The sequence below is a fragment of the Colossoma macropomum genome, unplaced genomic scaffold (assembly GCF_904425465.1).
Source record: "Colossoma macropomum unplaced genomic scaffold, Colossoma_macropomum, whole genome shotgun sequence".
In the NCBI taxonomy this organism is placed as follows: Eukaryota; Metazoa; Chordata; class Actinopteri; order Characiformes; family Serrasalmidae; genus Colossoma; species Colossoma macropomum.
In genome coordinates, this window is record NW_023494799.1 from 3,748,460 (window position 1) to 3,765,126 (window position 16,667).

At 39.3% G+C, this 16,667-nt stretch overlaps 1 protein-coding gene across 1 annotated transcript; it reads left to right on the top strand.

Annotated features, from left to right (window-relative positions):
• The first annotated feature begins 11,963 nt into the window (after window positions 1-11,963).
• On the top strand, window positions 11,964-16,112 carry s1pr4 (sphingosine-1-phosphate receptor 4). Its single transcript, XM_036587350.1, has 2 exons — window positions 11,964-12,119; window positions 14,016-16,112. The coding sequence occupies exon 2, from the start codon at window positions 14,155-14,157 to the stop codon at window positions 15,322-15,324; it is 1,170 nt and encodes a 389-aa protein (XP_036443243.1). The 5' UTR covers window positions 11,964-12,119; window positions 14,016-14,154; the 3' UTR covers window positions 15,325-16,112.
• The last annotated feature ends 555 nt before the right edge of the window (window positions 16,113-16,667 follow it).

A 16,667-nucleotide genomic window follows, 5' to 3' on the forward strand; every position in this document is an offset into this window, starting at 1 on the left:
GATAGAGAAGTGTGAATTATCACTTAAGAGAAGTTCAGCTATACGCTTCAGCGCTCGGCAGCTCCGCTCTGTGAGTTTTCATGGTCTACTGCTTCGTGGCTGAGTTGCTGTTGCTCCTAGACGCTTATATTTCACAATACAGCACACATATTTTCGGCCATTTAGTGTATGTTTTAAGGTGCTTTTCAAAACTGATAACTAAAAATGTAGTTAAAGAAAACGCAGGTTTTTGTTCCTTGACCTGTAGATGGACATACAGTAGGATGTTTTGTTTAACAGAGGCAGCAGCTCCACTGCAGATTTTGGTCAGTTCAAATTAAAACATAAATGGACTGATCTCTCATTAAGCCTTGTGTTGTGTCCTTCTGTTCAGTGAGTAATCAGCCAAGACGGATGATGGTTTTAGATTTTTTCTTCCAACTCAACAGACTATAGTGACATACAGTGGTGGATGAAGTACACAAATCATGTACTTGAGTTAAAGTAGAGACTTCCAAGGTAAAATATTTCTCCAGTAAAAGTAGAAGTTCCTCCCTTTAGACCTCCACTTGAGTAAAAGTACAAAAGTATTTGCCTTCAAATGTACTTAAGTATCAAAAGTGAAAGTACCAAAAGATTAATTATGGCTCTGATGTCCTATTATCATTTTTATAACAAGACTTGCTTCATTAACTCATTATAGGTGAAAATACTCCAGTGTCTCTCTTGGTAAACCAGTCTTTTAATAGAGTCATTAATTAGTGACGCTGATGTCTATTAAAATTATCATAATCACAAAACACTGAAGGCAAACAGTTTCCATCAGGTAGAACTGAGTGGCTCTGAAAGAACCTTTTACAAACAAGCAAAGTTTCAGTTTAAGATTTATTTGAACTTAGTTACAGTTTAAGATTAATAAAAACTTTAACTCAGGTTCACAAATGAGTTTCCTTTACTAAACTGCATCTGTAGGTCTCTGTTCATAAACATAAACTAGCCAAAACAAGTTTACTGTAAAATGAAATGAAATAGTGTTTATATAAATTCAGAAAAAGACACGTCAGTCACAACTGCATATGCGTACATATTTCTATATTGTGGTTTATTTACACAAAGTTAGGTTGGTTCATCATTTATGTTGAATAGACTCTCCCAAAATTTTACGCTGCTGCGCTGATGTTGAACCATGTGCTGCACTGGTTCGGTATGTCCAACAGGTCAAAACAAGCTCAAAACAAAGTGCGCTGTGCCCTGATTGGTGTTCTTGCTTTCCGCTTCTTTCGTTTTGACATGTTACATTTTTATACACACATAAACCAAAAGGAGCGACAGATTTCTCATAATGTAGTGGAGTAAAAAGTGAGATATTTGAAATATAGTGGAGTGAAAGTAAAAAGTTGCCCAAAATGGAAAAACTTCAGTACAGATACAAGAAGCTGGCAAATATCTGACTTCAGCTTCATATCACTGAAGAATTAGGGATGGCTGATAATAAATAACTGCCCCCCCTCTTTGAAGGCATATGATGCCCTAAATGTAATTAAAGCCCAGCAGTGAGGAGCTGAACTTTACCCTCCTCTGCTGTCACTGCAGACTGGCAGGGTCGCCTACAGAGCAGCGCTAGTAGCTGTTAATGAAGTAATGCTCTTTGTATTTTAGGGTCCCATTTCAGAGGGAAGATTTCAACCACTACCCCTTGTAACTCAGTTCCGAGGGGCAAGGAGACACTTGAAATAAGGGGTCAGGGTGAAAATAAGAAATGGGATTGGGCCAATATATCCCCCTTACCTAAGACTAGTCTTAAGACACAGATGTGTCAAAAAAACAACACGTTTTGTCTCTAACTAGAAACACCAGTATGTTCAGTTGAAAACGACACATTTTGTGTTACTTTTAACACAGAATGTGTTAAATCAGATACATTTTGTGTTACATTTAACTAAATCTAACACATTTAAATGTGTTAAAGCAGATAAAAATATAAAACAAAAAGTGACAAAACGGGTAACAGAAGTAAGTATGTTGCTATTTAACACATCATATTTTAGAGTGCACTTCCAACTTCTGAACATTTATGGTTAACTATATGCATAATGTCAGCTAACTATTCCCTAACTTTTAACATAATCCTTCAACCAGAAGGGAGGGCGTCTGGCCTGTTCAGGTCAGGCTGAATTGCGAAGTATCACAGGTTCATTTTCCGGCAATCGCAGCAATTGTGCGACTGACTCAGCCGGCGTGTTTTCCTAGGGTTGTGCTGTTAGAGAGCACCAGGTGTGACACATGCCATTTCTTCCCATCCGCGAGGATGTAAGTGCTCTGCCCTACTTTCTGTCCAATTTCCCCTGGCTCTGAGAGTTTTGGATGTCCCTTAGGATGTGCCAAGGAAATTTAACACAGACTTTGGAGAACCCCTTTCTGGAGAACAGCCGTGAGTGTTCCACGTCTAATGTCACAGTACCTTTACATCTGATTGCTGCGCAGACACCCGTTTGCACATCGTGTTGCTCTCTCCGTTGGCAAGAAGAGGAGCAAGGCTGTCTAAACAAGTGTGCATTTTCCTGCAGTGGAGTAGCTGGAATGGCGAGGTTCCAGTAGATGAATGTCGCTCAGTAGACATGGAGGAACTCAGCCACTGTGGTTTTCCATGGTTTTGGAAACAGCATTTGTTTGTGTCTGATCCACTCAGACCAGTGCAACACACACTAACACACCACCACGTCAGTGTTACTGCAGTGCTGAAATTGATCCACCACCCAAATAGTACCTGCTCTGTGAGGGTCCTCACCACTGAAGAACAGGGTAAAAGGGGGCTAACAAAGTATGCAGAGAAACAGATGGACTACAGTCTGTAACTGTAGAACTACAAAGTGCACCTATATAGTAAGTGGAGCTGATAAAATGGACAATGAGCGTAGAAACAAGGAGGTGGTCATAATGTTATGCCTGATCGGTGTACGTGTACATATATTTTGAAATGCATGCCTGAACCGTTATGATATTTGTGCATTTATGGCCACTTCCTTAAGTTTAAAACAAATAAAACGACCTCAAATTGTAATCTGCACTGAACAGGAAGCCCTTGAGTTGCTGCCAGTGATGGAGCGATATCTGCATTTTTTCATGTTTGAGTAAGAACTCTTGCTGCTACATTTTTACACGCTGTAGTTTGTCTGTACTTTTTTTAGATGAGCCAGAGAATTATGCATTACAGTAATCTAAACATGAGAATCTGAAAGCATGAGTCAACATCGTATCATGCAGGGTGACACTGAATTTAGCAGTGTTTTTTAAGATAAAATGCTGTTTTGGTTCTGCTATCAATGTTTACCACATTTAAAACTGCTACAGAGGCAATAAAATACCTGTTTAAAGAAAAAAAGTAGGAACCTATATGGAAAAATATATATTCCAAATGTATTTAGCACATATATTTTTGCAATGTATGAAAATGGCCAAAACATATATTTGTTAAATATATTTTTAAAATGTGTTTATTTCTATTTGTTATTATATTTTTTCAACTATGTGTAGTTTTAACAAAGATAACAAACAAAGATGTGTAGTTTTACAGACAGCACTGAATATGCATGAACTCAATGAACAGTACTGACTGCGATCTGCTTTGTGCTTTGCATTAACCATGTACGTATGCAGTAAGACACTCACACACAATGTATTTCACATAAACAATATATCAAATCATAACTTTCACAGAGCTTGCTAACAACATGAAAACCACACTGATGAACTTTCTTGTACAGAGGATGTCAATCAAGCATGCTTATTAGAATATTAGGCCACACCCAGACAGTCCTCAGCAGAGGTGAGAAGTAGCAGAGTATAAGTACTTTGTTATTAAGTAAAATGTTGAAGTATCTCCACTTTACTTGAGTATTTCTGCCTTTAAACGGAGCAATAAGCAATGTTTACGACCACAAAACACCACGCAAAATGCTGCTCGATTCAGACGGGGCTTTAAAGGCATGGTATGCAAAGCTGAGCCTCATGTCAACCCCCCCCCCACCCCACCCCCGCAAAATTGAAAAGGACATTTGTAGCTGTTTTTGTTATTGTTTGTGTTGTTGTTCATTAGTTTAAGCTGTGTATGCCAAGGTCAGCAACCTGTGGCTCCAGACCCACTTGCAGCCTTCTTACTACCCTCTTTTTTTAGGTAAAAATAAAATAATCCTCCTTTTCAGTGTCTTAAATGCTGGAGTTAATGTAGAACTGCTAATTCACCCTTTAACCCTGAAGATCAGCGCAGACTGATCACCATAGCAACGCAGACAACAATCTCACCTAGCTAGTAGCTAACGAAACGGCAAAGAGAGAGATTTAAGATGAACATTGATAATTTGGAGATTAATGGACTGATTTGCATTTATAAGCACTCATCTGTTTTTCCAATCTGCAACAAGAAACTGTCAAACACTATAAAGTCGTGAAGCTGAAGTCACTTCTCATTCACCAGCTTCTTGTTCTAATTTTCCCATTCCACCTTAAATGGTGCAACAGTTATATTCTGGCGCCTGAGGCACCATTTAAGGTGGAAGGGGAAAATTTGAACAAGATGCAATCGAATGAGAAGCAAGCAAGCAAGCAAAGTTTATTTATATAGCGCTTTTTACAACAGGTGACGTCACAAATCAGCTTTACAGGAAAATCCAGGTCCAAGCCCCCATGAGCAAGACAGTCGCTTGCTTGCTCGCTTGCTTTGCTTGCGAATGAGAAGCGACTTCAGCCTCGTAAAAAATCAAACCTTAAGAGACATTTTACAAGAAACTGTTCCATTTGTGCAGAAAAGTTTCCTGCCAGAGATGTGAGAAAAGCAGCTATAGCTGAGCTAAAGATTGAAGCAGAGCAAAGAAAGAAGTCTGCGTTTTCGTTTATGTTATGTTTGTTAGTCTATACTAGGACATCAGCACATACACAGACATATTTACAGCCAAGATGGTAAAATGAACATAAAATGTTGTGGCTGCCAAGGTGGTTTGATTTATGTTGAAAGGACAAAATGGCTCTTCTTAACATTTTGGTTGCCGAACCCCGAGTGTGATTGAGTGTGATTTATTGTGTTGGGCAGTGGGTTTAGTTTAGAGTAGGTTGTGTCAACCATAGAGGCAAGAAATATGGCTGGTATATAATATGGCTTCCTCGCCATTCCATCTGTATTTCACTGCCTTTTCTGCTGTGTTCAGTAAAAGAGTATTTTCCTGAGCAGAAATATGACATCACACTGTACATCACAATGTATAAAAGTGATTTCATCGGTTTCTTTCATAAAAAGACTCACCTGATGCGAAGACTCAAACTACTTCATAGGCTTTTATGAACCATTTCATCATAATTAGCCGTGGGCCACGCCAAACAAACAAAGGAAGAGATAAAGACCCCGTTTACATGTGGTCATTTCGTGTGTTTAGTATCTGGATCCTGTTAAGGTTTTAAACACATGTATTTTATAAATGCCAGTCAAATGTGTCTCCAGGTTAGTCGGACTGAAATCTGATTGCTGTTAGGGACGGAATATGCAAATCCACTTGTTACACAACCAATTACCAATTGTTTATCCGTTCAGCCTCTTCCTATGCTATGCTAAAGTTGGCTGCTGTCTCAAAATTAGCAATTTCCCAACGTTGTGTGTCCTCCATGATTATCTGCCTCACAGACACGGATCACGTGCCTTGTGACGTACTGCATAGGGAGGAGTTTTGTTTGTACTGGGAGGGGTTTGGGTTGTATTGGGGAGGGTTTTGATTGTACTGGGAGGGTTTTGGTTGTACTGGGAGGGGTTTGGGTTGTACTGGGAGGGTTTTGGTTGTACTGGGAGGGGTTTTGATTGTACTGGGAGGGTTTTGGTTGTACTGGGAGGCATTTCAGTTGTATTGGGAAGTGTTTTGATTGTACTGGGAGGGTTTTGGTTGTACTGGGAAGTGTTTTGCTTGCACTGGGAGGGGTTTCGGTTGTATTGGGAAGTGTTTTGCTTGTACTGAGAGTGCTTGCATTGTATTGGGAGGGGTTTTGGTTGTACTGGTAAGAGTTTTGGTTGCGCCAGGAGGAGTTTTGGTTGTCGAATGGGTCTTGAAGAGACGGATGTGTTTTCATTGCTATTGTCTCAGTCCACCTCCCGAGGTGGTTTGAGGGATCTGTAAAGAAAAGAAAACACAGATAAACGTTTCTTATCGTAAGGTTGTGTCTGCACCCCAGAAATGAATTTAGGGTCAGCTGGAGAGGGGGCGGGTGATGCACAGAGTCTCAGGAAAGAACCATGGTTTTTAGGCCAGCGGGGGCCACCCCTGTAGGTGAAGATTTCAACATATTGTGTGGAACCATACCAGCCCCCTCTGAGGAACAAATAGTAAGGAGAACAGAAAACCTAAATGTGGATGAATAACTTCCTAACATTGATGAAGAGTTTACTGTGCGAATATTTCTTTTGTGTGTTACAGATAAACTGGAGTCAGACAGCGTTCCTGCCCAGCATGGCACAAACGTCTTGACACTGCGTACCTGAGCTATGGAGAACTGAGTGCCTGCTGTTCAAAGTGGATTTCCAGGATGATCTGCCCATTGGCTGACTTTGTGGAATTCAACTTACATTGACACATCACCACATGTTCAAGTTTCAAGATCCTACAGACGTCTCCAAAAGTCTTAAAGAACACATACATTGCAAAGTAGCAGCCTTAAACAACGCTGATACTTGGTCACCTGAACTTTTTAAACATTTTTGGCATAATGCTATGGAGATTGTCCTATTCTGCACACTCATAGCTACTTTAATTGTTTGTTTCTGCCTTTGACTTCTCATTGTGCATGTGCTTTTTGTAGTCATAAAACGGCTTTGTGATTCACCGTTAAGGAGAATCAAAGGGGGAATTGAGAGGTGGTATATGTCCTTTCACATGTGCTTACTTTTATGCTCTAACATATGTTGTCCTTTTGTTCTGTCAGCTGTTGTTTTTGTCTTACAGTTGTGTGTCTTCTGATGTGTTACCTGCATTGCTCCTCCTGAGGTGTGAACAACTTCACTCTACCCTGACTCCAGACACCCCCTCCCCTTCATCTCCAACCTTTTGATCGTCACCAACTTCCCCTCCCTCTTTGCTTCCTCCCCTGAACCCTAGTATCTTTATAAACAATGTCACACCATGTATTCATCAGACTGGTGAAGGACTGATGACCAAGCTGTGCATGATTCTCTGCATGAATGTGAAATAAAACTCGGAATCTGAAGATCCAGTCTCCCGACTCTTCCTGCTGAATTTCTAACAGATCAGATTTGTATCTGTTTTAAATGCGTCTTGGGTGCATTTACACCTGCATTTTTATGTGTCTTGGCCTCATCCAGATATAATCCTGACACTCAATACGCATGAAGTGACCAGGTGTAAATGGGGGGCATCAGAATGGACCTATTTGCATTTATAATCACTCCAGCTGGTTTCCTAAAACGTTTAATCTGCAATGAGAAACTGTCCAACACTAAAAAGTGACTAAAAGTCAGCTTCTCATTCGCCAGCTTCTTGGGCAAATTTTCCCGTTCCACCTTAAATGGTGCCTGAGGTGCCAGAATGAAAGTTCTGCACCATTTAAGGTGGAAATTTTAGTCACTTTTTAGTGTTTTTCAGTTTCTCATTGCAGATTAAACGTATCAGGAAACCAGCTGGAGTGATTATAAATGCAAATCAGTCCATTAATCTACAAATTATCAATGTCCATCTTAAATCTCTCTCTTTGCCGATTCATTAGCTACTAGCTAGGCGAGACCGTCGTCTGCATTGCTATGGTGATCAGCAGTCTGCGCTGCTCTTCAGGGTTAAAGGGTGAATTAGCAGTTCTACATTAACTCCAGAGTTTAAGACCATTTAGTGTTAAACTGTGTTGAACGATCAGCAGAGCTTTATTTTACTGTAAAGGAGGATTATTTTATATTTACCTACTAATCTAATTCTGCTGTGGAGCCACAACAGGGCAGTAAAAGAGCTGCATGCAGCTCTAGAGCCGCATGTTGCCGAGCCCTGGTCTATCAAGAGCCCTCAGAGTGCTTCAGCAGTTGAATGTGCTTATCTCACCACAATGATACGTTTTGTCTCATGTTAGCCAAACAATTCAAATGAAACAAACAAACAAACAAATAAAAAAAATAAAATAAATAAAGACAGTATTATGCACAACATCAAAAATTTCAGCACCCACAACTTAAAACACCTTCCCGTGTCCCTGTGAGTGCTTTTGTATTTCACTTGAGTAAAAACATGTAAACTTTAACTGTCAGAGTCATTTTTGTACCAGAGTACTTTGCGCTTTTACTTGAGTACTGGATTTGTGCACTTGTACCATCTTTGGTCCTCAGATGGGTTTGATCTGCTGAAAAAGGACCACTAAAGCCTAATGCTAATGGTTTTGCTTTCTAATGGAAATCAGTCACCTGTCAAACCCTGTGGGGTGTTCAGGTCGGTGGAACCTGTTTTCAATGTTTACCAAAAAAAATGATGTAATTCATTATTATTTCACCCTCAGATTCTTGGTCTTTGCTCATTTTCTGTGAAGAACATATAAAATAACCCATTTTCAGTGCCTTCACTCTGTTCACCCCCCACACATTTATATTACACTTGGTGTTAGCTGAACCCGCGGGGAGTAAAAGTGTGGAGGTGCTGTGTCCTTCACTCTGTTCTCCTTCTTATATGGCCTGCTATTAGTGTGTGTGTGTCTGTGTGTGTGTGTGTGTGTGTGTGTGTGTGTGTGTGTGAGGGTGGACAACATGGACAGGCTGCTGACTGGCTACAACTGCTAAAGGAGAACCCTACGCTGGACACTTGTGATATTTTTTTAACATCTGGTATTTTTACATAAATTGTTATGGCTGTACTGATTTAAAAGCCAGTAATGTGGTGGGTCCACCAGGCCACTGAGTAACAAACACATCAACACCACACAAGGGTTAAACTATTGGTATCCTTTACATTCTAATAGCTTCTATGTTTTTTTTAGCAGGATCCTGGTTGATCAGTATTTAATCAAATGTCTGGCTTGCTGTTTTCAAACTTTGCTGGATGTTTGATGTAACAACCAGCATTTTACAGTATATTCAGTACTTTAAACAACGTGTATGTACGCAGCTCCACATGCAGGCCCCTGACCCCTGCGAGCTCTGCAAGTGCACGCTTGAAAGCACGAGGAGCTTTTTCACACTAGTGCGCATTTTTTGACGTTCTGTGACGTTTGTTTTGATTTTCAGAGACAGGGCGTTGGTGACTGTTAAGGGCGTAGCTGCCACATCAGGATGTCCTGGTTTCAGATGTGGCTGCCTTTCCTTTGCAGAGAGATGTTTTTTTGGTACCAAATAAACGAAAAAAAAAAACAACTCGAGCAGTTATCTTCTGATTGATGTTGTTTTTCTGTCTCTTCATGATACCTGAGAAAGAGGAAGCTGGCTGAAATTAAGAAAGGAAAGTCGCTTTTCGTGCTTCATCACACACGAAATGTAGGTCAAAGGCAGACTGAAGTTATTGTAAACAAACTAAATGCATATGTTTATTTATTTGTTAGTATGTTTATGATTATTGTACCCCTTAAATTGGGGGAAAGCAGTTCAATTCTGAGCATTAACTCATTTATGTGAGCGAAGCAGCACACAGGACAGTGTCAGTCATGGTTTTGTGAGAAAGCATGTGCTTCGCAGGGGAAACTCAGGCCTGAAGAAGTGTGTGGAAAAGAAGAGAAGACAATATGAGTGTCATGGTTTCAAGATCATTTGTTTCTCGCTCAGCTGGATGAGGTGAAGTGAGAAAATAAGGGAGGAGGCCCAGTGCCGGTCCCCGACAGTTCCTGTTTGCTGAGCGTCTTCTGCAAAATGTTGGGTAACGAAAATTTTTGCCAAGATTAAGCTGTTGTAAGACTGGTGGCATAATATTGGAGGAATTCAAAACATCTCTGCAATATCTCTGCGTCATATTGCAAGAGCATGTGTGTGCTGAAGTATACAGGGGGCACACTCAGCACGCTTAAAATGGGCTTTAGTTAGTAATGCAGTTTTCCTGCCTTTGTGCAAATCGCACTAAATTTAATGCGTTACTAAATTAGAAGTTTTGAAAAGCTGTGATTCATCACGAGTCGTCTGTTAACAGTCTCCAGACTTACTTTCAAAATGTTTTCAAAACGAATAAATTAAATACAAGAACCTAAAATACAATTACATTATTTGTTTACTTATTTATTTATTTACTTAATAATTTATTCATGTATTTATTTCGGTTTTTCACCTTGCACAGCTGGATTAAATGAACAAACGTAAACTCAGAAAACAATAAGAAAATATTTATTTACTGATTTATTAAATACATTTAATTTATTTGATTAATTAATTAATTAATTAATTAATAATTTAATTGTAACAACAATGGTGAACTGAGAGCTGTGACCATTAGAGTTAAGTCCATGCTCTTTTCTCATAGCACCCCTATGGCATTCTAGTAATTTGTTAGCACTAAGCTAACGGCAGTTTGCATAAACATTTGTGTCCATTCTGAATTGGACATTTAAAGTTTGCAAAAGTCATTCTGTATGTTTTATTTGAAGCTTGTAACTGACATAATGTATATTTCAGTTTCTAGGTATCAGTTTTACAGTGACTCTTTCAGTATAGAGTTCTGGCATAGAGCTGCTGCAGCTGTTTTCCATTCCTAACAACTACCTGGAACCTGCTTAGCCTTGTATTCACAGTCAGTGACATATCTAGAACCTCCAGAAGGACTAGAGTAATCTGTTTTCCTCACAAAACTGGTCCCATTGTAAATCAAAGTGTGATTGATTCCTCTGTCACTTCCTAATTATGTTGGAAGTTAATCCAACATGTAAGGCTTCTGCTCAGCTCCTGAAGGCCTAACCAATGGCAGAGCTCGCTTGGCTGTACCTACCTATATACCATAGAGAAAACAATCCTGATTGGACAACTTTTTTAATTTTAATAACATTTTGTTTAAAACCTTTCGCTTCCAGCCAAATGTACCAATCAGTACCAGTATTACTACAATACTTACAGTTTAACAACAAATATAACAACTCTATTATATAAAATTCACTAGGCCTCGAAGGATTGTGCTTGATGTATTTAAAGGGCCCATATCATGGATAACCAAATTTTCCTGCCTTTTTGAAATAAAAGAGTTTAATGTAGTATGTAGACACTGTTTAAATTTCAAAAACGTACCGTTCACTTGCCAGTCCATACAGTCCAGACAGGCAAACTAAGCTGCAAAACTAAGGCAAGAAAATGCGTGTTTTATTTTATAGCAGTTCAGCTCCGCCCATTTCCACTGAAGTTATAAGCAATGTTTCAGCCTGGACTGCTTTTCGAACAAGGGCAATCAGAACTGAGCTCATTTACACATATTAACCCCTTAAAATCCTAGGCTTGTTACATACTAAGGCTTATTATTCCAGTAACTACAGGGACTTCAGTGCAAACTGGCTGAGCTATTCTTAGGTCATAGAAGTGTGTGATAAACTTTGCGCCTGGCCAGCCAGCAGGCCCTGTACAGCTGGGGGGTTAATCTTAAAGACACAGTAACAAAGTGGCTCGTTTAGTTCCAAGTGATAAAAAGAAGTTTGTGTAAAAGTGAGTTTTAGTGCATAAAATCACACAAACATTATACGTGGAGCTCATTGGAAAAATGAAATACAAAAAAAGGCAGAATATGGGCCTTTTAAACTTTGCAAGTACTGTAGTCCATTGAGGGCCCTGAGGGTTCCCCACTGTTAGTTAGGCACTTATTTATTTATTTATTTATTTATTTGTTTATTTAGTTGGTTAGTTAGATATATTTAGATATTTGTGCTGTGGCGTGGGGTGACGTGGCATTAGCGGTGCGACACAGCCATGCAGGACATGACATGCACACATGTTCCTGGAACATGTCACAATTCAATATAAAAGAGTGTAGAAAGAGTGTAGAGTGTACTCTTAAAGCTGAACATATTTAGCTCAGCAGGCCTTTCTCCACTGGGTGTGTCAATATCTGCTGCAAGATACCGTAAGCTTCCTTCCTCGTCAGAGTTCTTATAGCTGAACACAACGCCTTTCACACACACAGGATGGATGGTAACACACACTCCAGCATCAGCAGCAAGAGGTACGTCAACCTGCCCTGCAAACCTGATCACAGGCTGCCACTGACACGCAATATTAGCCATGGCTTTGTTTTTATATGTAAATTTATATTTATATTTATCAATTGAAAATATTTTATGAATGCAGATTAAAATGAAGAATTATTATTATTTTTTTAATTATTAAAATGATCTTTTAAACAGTTTTGGGTTTTTTCTTCAACATTGTTTTAATTTATGCTTTTATTTGCATGCTATCTGTGACTTTTTGCATGCTATTCTAAAAGCAATCATTTTGAATAATATTAAAAGGTATTTTAGAGGTTAAAATCAAGATTTTAAAACATTTTAATAGCAAAAATGACCCTGATACATGCAATAGCTTGCAATTGCATTTTTAAGTAATTTTACATTTTAAGTATGATTCAATTTCGTATATTCAGTTTTTTATTTCTGCTCCGTTGAACAGGGCATTTAAAATGTGGCTTGTTCTGCAAATCACATGTAAGCCTTTTAAACGTGCTGATAGTAGTAAAGGAAGCCCCACCTATAACCACAGAGTAGTAGTGAAACTACACACATTTAAATGCGCTGCACCCGCCGCAGCAGCGCGGCACCAGACCAGCGCGGACACACAGCTGACTGATATTTTTAGGTAGTTTTTTTCTTCACTTTCAATAAAAAAAAATGTTATTCCTATATGCGGTTGAAAATCAAAATATAAAATATAAAAATTAAAATATTTAAATATAAAACTGTACGGACTTGCAGATCACAAGATATAAACGTATTCATATTATTATCTCTAGGTTAATTATTCAGTTAGTAATTTGAGACTTATTACTAGGACAATTATTATTTTTATTTATTATGAGTTATTTAGTGTTCACCATGAATTTTTCAGTATCTACTATGAATTATTCAGTAACTACTATAAATTTTTCAGTATCTACTATGAATTATTCAGTAACTACCATAAATTATTCAGTATCAACTATGAATTACTCAGTAACTACCATAAATTATTCAGTATCTACTATGAATTATTCAGTATCTACTATGAATTATTCAGTATCTACTGTAAATTTTCAGTATCTACTATGAATTATTCAGTAACTACTATACATTTTTCAGTATCTACTATGAATTACTCAGTAACTACCATAAATTATTCAGTATCTACTATGAATTATTCAGTATCTACTATGAATTATTTAGTAACTACCATAAATTATTCAGTATCAACTATGAATTATTCAGTATCTACTATTAACTATTCAGTAACTCCCATAAATTGTTCAGTATCTACCATGAATTATTCAGTATCTACTATGAATTATTTAGTAACTACCATAAATTATTCAGTATCAACTATGAATTATTCAGTATCTACTATGAATTATTTAGTAACTACCATAAATTATTCAGTATCAACTATGAATTATTCAGTATCTACTATTAACTATTCAGTAACTCCCATAAATTGTTCAGTATCTACCATGAATTATTCAGTATCTACTATAAATTTTTCAGTATCTACTATAAATTATTCAGTGACTACTATGAATTATTCAGTATCTACCATATATTACTCAGTATCTACTATGAATTATTCAGTAACTCCCATGAATTATTCAGTATCTACTATGAATTATTTAGTATCTACTATGAATTATTCAGTAACTCCCATGAATTATTCAGTATCTACTATAAATTATTCAGTATCTACTATAAATTATTCAGTATCTACTATGAATTATTCAGTAACTACCATAAATTATTCAGTATCTACCATAAATGAATCAGTGTCTGCTATAAATTATTCAATACGCTGTATATTCTTATATTTTTAATTTCCCTTGCAGTGAAGATCATATCAGATTACAGTGCAGCACTAATGAACACTTCTCTCATGTCAGGGTGCTCTGAGAGGGGCAGAATCTCCAGGAAACATTAGCAGGTTGGAGAGAGAGAGTTTGATTGCCTGAGCGACTCTGCGATCGAGTCCATTCAGTGAGATTCAAATTGCTCCTCCAGTCCACCATCGCCAAGTGACCAATGGATTTCCTGCACAGCCTCAGCTCCCCCGCATCCTGCCCATCCCTTTACAGCCGCAGCAACAACAGCATCATCGTGGAGCACTACAACTACACGGGCAGGCTCCAGTACCGAAAACCGGACAAGAGTGGGGTCGGCGTGCTGTCGGCCATCTTCCTGTGCTTCAGCATCTTCATCATCCTGGAGAACCTGCTGGTGCTGCTGGCCGTGCTTTTCCACGTGCGCCAACGCCAGCGTTGGGTTTTCATCTGCATTGCTAACATCGCGCTTAGCGACTTGCTAACCGGAGCCACATATGTGGTCAACATTTGCTTGTCTGGTGGTCAGACCTTCAAGCTGAGCCCACTTCTTTGGCTCTTGAGGGAGGGGCTTCTCTTTGTAGCTCTGGCAGCCTCCATCTTTAGCCTTTTGCTAATCGCTGTGGAGCGCTACGGCACCATGATGAAGCCAGTCCACCAAAAGTCAGCTAAGAAGACTTACCGCGTCTACCTGATGGTGGCGCTGTGCTGGCTAATGGCCTTCGCTATCGGCTTCCTGCCTCTTCTGGGCTGGAACTGCGTGTGCGACCTACGCAGCTGCTCCACGCTCCTGCCGCTCTACTCTAAAAGCTACATCCTGTTCGCTTTGGTCATTTTCTTTATCATTCTCTTGACCATCGGCGCGCTCTATTTCGCCATCTACTGGCACGTCCGAAGCAGCACAGACGCAAGCTCGTTCCGAAACCGGAAGCGCTCTCTCCGGCTCCTCAAAGCGGTCATATCCATCGTGGGAATCTTCATCGTGTGCTGGGGGCCCCTGTTCATCCTTCTCTTGGTGGACTACTACTGCTATTCCCGCCGCTGCAGCGCCCTCTTCAGCCCACAGTGGGTAATAGCCCTAGCCGTGCTCAACTCAGCCATGAACCCCCTCATCTATTCCTTCGGCAGCCTGGAGCTGCGCAAGGCCATCGCCAGCCTGCTGTGCTGCTGCTGCTTGAAGGTGGGCATTCTCAACCCCAAGAGCTTCATGTCCAAAGAGACTTCCAGCACGTCGGGCAGTCGGCACAGCAGCCTCCGAAACAGCTTCAGCAAAGTGAGGAATCTGAGCACGAGTCCGCAGCCTCAGCCCAAGAATGGCAGGAAACCCAGACTGAGCTCCACCACGTCCTGCCTGTCTGCGTCGAGCGGTTAGACCACACAGGGGAAGGTGTGGGCCTTCACTGCCACAGGACGCAGCACCGTTCCACCCCAACGGACACGCACACGCCGCACACACACACACATACACACACACACACACACACATTATATATATATTTTTATATATATATAGTTTTAGACTTATTTCTTGACTTCCTAACAATTTTGCACAGTACTGTTTATATATACACAAACATATATATATATATGTATATACAAACACACACACGCACATATATATTAATGCACTTGTTAGCTTCAGCTCAGGGTTTGTGTTTCCTTCTCAGCAGTTGTGAAATCCATTGTATATACAAACAGAGTGTGTGTGTGTGTGTGTGTGTGTGTGTGTGTGTGTGTGTGTGTGTGTGTGCGTGTGTGTGTGTGTGGTTGATGAGCCACGATAAAAGAAAAGGCGGTTTCTGTACACGGATCTGATACTGAAAGACTGCAGAGGCGTGTAAAACCTCTAACAGTCAGGAAGCCTTTTAATGTCGTGTTTTTATTGTGGTTTTAACCGTGATTTGTGATACTGCTATAGATGTTGTGTACAATTCATATATGTACAGTAAACATCATTTAATGCCAACGTTTATATCACTTATTTTAACTAGAGAAAGGCTTATGAGATATATGCACAAGTTAAGGTTTGACGGAGACGATGAAGATGTTGATGTAACTGAGAGCTGGATTCTGTTTAAATACTGTAAATGATGTGCAATGTCAGAATGTTGTATAATGTCTACTTCTATATCTGAAATAAAGAGAACTATTTTGTTTGAACTTTGAGTGAAGAGGAATTTATTGCTTGTACATGATGTCTTATCTGACTGTCATTAATGCCAAGACAGTATCTGGTATAAATGCTCCATCCTTCACCATCAGGGACCACAAGAGGGAGACCTTCGTGAAGACTTTTATACACAACCACAGATTTCTATGTGATTTTAATAATAATAATAATAATTAAATAATAATTACACATACATTCACTGATGATATTTAGCTCCAGTAAGTCATAGAAGAGAAGAAATAGAAGTAAACTCGCATTTACCTGACATTCATTCCACTTAATATAGGTTAGTCTAACAAGTCTGAGTCCCTTACTTTAAGGACAGATGGAGCAGAAATGCTTCCTTAAAATAGAACAGATATGGTCTATTTCACTCATACAAACATTCCCAATATTCCCACATGGCCTTTCGGTAAACCCTTAAAAATGTTCCTCAAAGGGTTCTTTAGTAAAGACAGTGGTTATATAGAGAACTGTGGCATCCATAATACATGTCAGAATGTTTAAATGGTTCTTCACTATAACGGAAAACCTGTATATGATTC